Raw genomic sequence first — 6,128 nt, 5'->3', positions numbered from 1 at the left:
AGAGAGAGAGAGAGTATGTGTGTGTGTTTATAAAATAAATTATTGTAAATAAAATAATGCAATTTATTAAAGAAAATTGCACTAATGCTATTTTTTTTATATAAAATATGCGGTTTGTACTATTTTCACAGAAGGAAGGCACGACACTCTTGCTTGCTGATATATTTTGCACATGTTTTGGGTGGGAACCAATCAAGCCAATTAGAGATACTACACTTTCGAGTGGATCAAGAATTGATCCAAAGTTTGTGAATAATCCAGAATTAAGCGATGTGCAATTTAGAGTCGAAGGTCGCGTTTTTTATGGTCATAAAATTGTACTGGTTACATCTTCCCCAAGATTTAGAAATATGTTAAGCTCCAAACTATGTGAAGGCAATCCTCCTATTGTGCAAATTAATGACATAAGATATCACATATTCCAGGTTTGCAATTATAATTATAATAATTTATATATAGATTTCATAATGAATGTATTTATTAGTTGTTCAATGTGATAAGCTTATTAATTAGCAGTATCTTATTAATAGTTCGTTAAAAGTATGTTCAAAATAATTACATAGCAATTGATTAAAGATAGTAAATAAAAGTTAATTGTTTTTAAAAAAATATTTTGATTTTTAGATGGTTATGGAATTTCTTTATCATGGCGGTTGCGCCACTCTGGAAGTTAATCAAAGTGATGTTCTGGAATTAATGGCAGCAGCCAATTTCTTTCAACTCGATGGCTTGCTCAGATATTGTGAAGCACAGTGTTCCACGATGGTGGATCTTGACAATATTGTTTCTATGTATATTCACGCAAAGGTATATTTCTATACACAATAAGTAAAAATTAAAGCCTATAATAATTGAAGCATCTTTAATGCTTAAATAATTTAATGTGAATTATATATATATGTATATAAGAATGGTTGTCATTTTAATAATTTTTGAAATTTAATCGGGACTCTAAAGTGGTTTAATATCTCGAAAAAAACAACATCATATTTTTTTCAGATTTTTTTGAACAATTTTAACTTGTGTCACCGGGGTACGAATAGATAGAAAAACAGCTTTGTGAACAAAATTCGGCCGACGCTCTAATTCTTAACCAATTTTAAAGTTTTTTTAAATTTGTTTCAAATTGTACAAGCTCATTCCGCGCCCATTCTGCTTCTTCAAATTTTGATTACGGTCCAAAATAAATATTGTCCAATGAAGTGAGCAAAAAAATCAAAATTACATGATAACGACTATTGAATTGACAATTTTTAATTTGGATCATAATCAAAATTTACGTAGAATGGGGTTATAGTGCATTCAATTTCGAGCAAATTAAAAAAAAACTTTAAAATTGATTAAAAATTAGAACGTCTGTCGAATTTTTCCGCTCACTGTGCATGCTTCAAAATTTAGTATTGCTTTTTAATGGGAATTTTTCTTTTAAATAGTTTTTGACAACAGTCAATTTCATAATTGTCAATATTTCTGTATTTCATTTCTGTACCTCAGTGACACAAGTTAAAATTGTTCAAAAAAATCTGAAAAAAATATGTTATTTTTTCGAGATATTGAATTACTTTAGAGGTCCTGATTAAATTTCAAAAATTGTTAAAATAATGACCACTCTAACACATATCTATATATACATGTACTCTATATATATGTCATTCGAACTGCGCGTCGAATTGATTTTCCGGACTTAAAAATGCAATTAAACTATATTGTAATAATATCACAAATTAAACTAAATTGACAAGCAATTTTTAATAATTTGATGCTCGATTAAACATTGCATTAGAAAAATAATAATATTCTGAAAAATTATAAATAAATTTATTGCGGAAAATATTACCTCGGCCGAGAATCGAACCTAGATCTCTTGTATTATGTACGAGCGTCCTAAGCCTTTAAACTAGAGACAACAAAATCTTAGTAATATTCTTCGCAATAATCAGTATATGTATGGAAACAACGCCTTTTTTTAAGGCGACGTAAGATAAATAATAAGAATCTTATTGGATCATATATTTGAAAATTCAATGATAAAATTTTTTACAGTTTAAATGACTATAACAATTTTGGTGGAAAAATTCGCTGAAATTATTTCAAGTGTTTTGGAATACTTTTTAGCAAAATTTCAGTATTTTAGAAAAATTTTTTCAATTTAATTTCAGTGATTTTTAGCTAAAAAATTCATTTTTAGTAAAATTTCAGAAAAATTTTAGTAAAAATTTTAGAAAATTTCAGCGATTTTTCAATATCAAATTAAAAATAATAGACTCTCAACAAAAAACAATAAACAAAGACAGGCTAATGAAAATTAACGCAGGTCATAAGGTTCAAAAAGATACAATTTTAAAATGATTATAATTATACGATTAAGAATTTATAATTATAATCACTGCATACAAGTATTCGAACGTTTCAACTCCCTTTGGAGTCATCCTCAGCGAACATAAATCGAGTAACGATTCTGATTGCTATATAGATGTTTTTATTTCGACATACTTTAATGGATTTCACTTTGGATCTCACAATCTACGAGTGACTGGTCATTTAATTACTCTGCGAGGGATGTGAATATACATGTTAACTGAAAAATTCACTTTCAGTTAAATTTCAGCAAATTTTCAGCAATTTCGCTGAAATGTTCTCAAATGAAATTGAAAAAAAGAAAATGAAATGAAATAAAAGAATGAAAAGAATGAAAATGAAATGAAATAAAAAACGTAGAATAGTTTCAGCTTATAGAATTCAGTTTATAGAATAATTTCAGCGAAATGTTTTCATCAGGGAAGTATGGTATATATGTATATTATGTATGCACAGAAAAAATGTTTAGTTGAATTAATTAGAATATAAATAATTCAATATGAATTTGTACATACTATGCATGTATATGTATATGTATAGTATATACAAATTCATATTGAATTATTAACATTAAAAAATTCTGCTTTAAAGAATTCTGCTTATTCTGTATTACGTTATGGTCATTTCCTATTTTCTGTTTGTTATAAGTTTTCAAATGTATGGTCCAATAAGATTCTTGTTTATAAAATATTAATCATATTATTGATAAACGTTGATTACCGAAAAATTAATTATTATTTATGGTAAAAACGTAAAGCAGTACATTTTTCTATTAAATTTAATTCAATCTATTGCTCAAAAGAGATTCTACACTTATTACAATTCTGTATGTATGTGTAATCACTCGATATACATAAGCATACAAAATTGTATTTGATTGAAATTTATTAATGTTCTTACAATTGTTACTGTAATTTCTAATACTTTTTATGTTCTTATCCAATTCATAAAAATATTATTATAAAACTTAATTGTTAACATGATAAAATGTCATTAAATATATACTCCTATGTACATATGAAAAATAATAATTACAAGAACTGTATCAAACGCAAGTTCTCTTATATATAAGATCTACGCATTTATACAATTTTATCAAAATATATGTCTAATTACAATTCTAATTATAATACTATTTCTGTTTTTCAAATTATTATGAAATTGTTAAAACAAAACAAACATAAAATCAACTTCTCACACGCTTGGGGAAATACAGAAATACTTTTTTTATAATAATTCAAGTGATTATTTAACGCAACGAGTGTGTATATACATGCCATCTAAGAATAAATATGTCCCACAAATTGAGCATTCCGCCGAATGGTTTTTTATAATGTAACTTTCCAATATCAGTTTTGCAAGTGTCACATTTCTTGCTTTTACATAAAAATTTATCGTCTAAGTGATACATGGTTTAATAAAGGGAACAAATTGCTAAAATTACATGTAATTTCTGTGTTACGTTCAAATGTACGACATTTTTCAGTTATAGACAAACTTGGTCCTTCAGATAACAAAATTTTCTATTTTATATTTTCACGAACACGAGCGTAACACGGTGAATAGCGCGCGAGTCCAGGAGACTTGAGTTCGATCTCCGGCAGATCCGTGAAATTTTCACACGCTCGTAGCTCTTCTTCGGCAATCTGGCAAACCATCCAGAGTATCTATTGCCAAGAAAACTTCTCAAAACTGTTGTGTAGGTTTCCTGTTACGCTATTTACAATTTGGTACGTGCGTACCACGGGCATACATACGAGAGGTCCCGACTTTGTGAGGACCATCGAAATGAATGAATATTTTCACGTTCTGGGTATTTAGTTAAGTCTGATATTGTGTACTTTTCATTTACGTTTCCCAATCAGAGAAGCTCTGTGTCGTTTAATGCTTTGTAAGCTTCTGCTAAATTCTGTTATTTAAAAATAACAAATTCTATGGAATATTTAATTATTTTATTATGACATAACAAAATACTTCAGTATTCCATAGAATTTTTTATTGGTGCGTACGCAAGATTGTACACAGATATACGGAACCTATAATTTCATGCCGGTTCCGAATAGCAGTTTTGAGAGGTTTTCTTAGCAATAAATACTCTGGTTTGCCAGATCGCCGAAGAGGAGCTCATAAGCACGTGAAAATTTTTTAGATTTGCCGGGAATCGAACCTTTAGGATCGAGTTTCCTGGCATGGTAGACTCGCATGCTGTCCATCATGGTAGGCTCATGCTCGTGAAAATATAAAAGAAAATTTTATTATTTGATCTGAAGGAATCAAATGTCTATAACTCAAAAATGTCGTACATTTAAATGTAACACAGAAATTATATGTAATTTTAGCAATATGTCCACTTTATTAAACCATGTAACAATGAAAAACAGAAATAGTATTACGATTAGAATTGTAATTAGACATATATTTTCATGAAATTGTAAATTGCTATTATATAAATGCCTGATGTGTAGATCTTATAGGTATAGTAAAAAGAAATCCATTATTTTTGCATGAAATTGAATGGAAAAATAATGGATTTTTTTTTACTACACCTAATATAAGAGAACTTGCATTCGGTACAGTTCCTGTAACTATTATTTTATCATATGTACGTACGAGTATATATTTAATGATGTTTTATCATGTTATAACAATTAAGACGTTTTGTAATAATACGTTTTTATTATTGGAATAAGAACATAAAAAGCATTAGAAATTAATAATTGTACGAACATTAGTAAATTTCAATCAAACACAATTTTGTACGCGTATATCTAGTGATTACATATACAGAACTGGTAATAAGCGAATCTCTTTTGAGCAAATAGATTGAATTAAACTTAACAGAAAAAAATACTGTTTTTGTCATAAATAATAATCAATTTTTCGGTAGTCAACGTTATAATATGATTAATATTTTATAAACAAGAATCTTATTGGATCGTAATTTTGAAAATTCAACAAACACAAAATAGGAAATAGGCCATAATAATCAAAGCAGAATCTTTTAAAAAGAATGTTTAAATCAATGTGAATTTGTATATATTACATATGTACATGCATATACGTACATGCATACCATACTTGTAGTCATTTAAATTACGCATTCAAAATTTTTTCATTGGCTAAAACCTCTTGAATGTTCAGGATTATATTCTGGATATTATTTGTCAAAGCCATTTTTGAAAAAATGAAAATAAGGGGAATAATCTCCAATAGCCTTGATCTTGATAAATGTTATTCAAGACATCCTGAATCCTGAACAATGTTCAAAAGATTTTAACCATTTGGTCCGTCACCTTGGATAATGCTAATGCTGGGAGTTTTGTAACTTTCAAGCATTATAACTCAAAAAGTATTTAATAAAAAATATTTTTTATAGCGTTTTGGAAAGCTCTCGACATCAGCATAGATTCTGGAAACAAAAGGTTATTCCATTTTAAAAAATCAATGTAACCTTAAACTTGCCGACATCAAGGTCAAATTAATAAGATTAATAAATGACCTTTTCGAACCCTATAACTTTTGTCTGAACAATTTTTCTCAATAATGCCGTATATCCGAAATAAAAATTTGTAACACTTTATTTTGAACACCCGATATATGCGTGCGTGCGTACGTGCGTGTGTGTGTGTGTGTGTGTGTGTGTGTGTGTGTGTGTGTGTGTGTGTGTATATATATATATATATATAATACTACTACGTATTATTAGTTAATTTAAGTTAAACTTTAACTTTAACTTTTAACGTTTACTTTAAGTTTAAGTTTTAAATTTT

The 6,128-nt window shown here is 28.0% G+C and overlaps 1 protein-coding gene across 1 annotated transcript in view; it reads left to right on the top strand.

The window, feature by feature from the left end:
• Positions 1–6,128, top strand: part of LOC105617277 (ankyrin repeat and BTB/POZ domain-containing protein BTBD11) — a 33,916-nt gene that overhangs the window by 26,927 nt on the left and 861 nt on the right. Inside the window, exons 11-12 of the mRNA XM_012198843.1 lie at positions 132–425; positions 625–807. Coding sequence (XP_012054233.1) covers positions 132–425; positions 625–807 — 477 coding nt within the window. The remainder of the gene's footprint in view (positions 1–131; positions 426–624; positions 808–6,128) is intronic.

The sequence above is a fragment of the Atta cephalotes genome, assembly GCF_000143395.1.
Source record: "Atta cephalotes unplaced genomic scaffold scaffold00012, whole genome shotgun sequence".
Classification (NCBI taxonomy): domain Eukaryota; kingdom Metazoa; phylum Arthropoda; class Insecta; order Hymenoptera; family Formicidae; genus Atta; species Atta cephalotes.
Note: the sequence above shows the minus strand (reverse complement) of the source record. Positions and strands in the feature narration are given on the sequence as shown.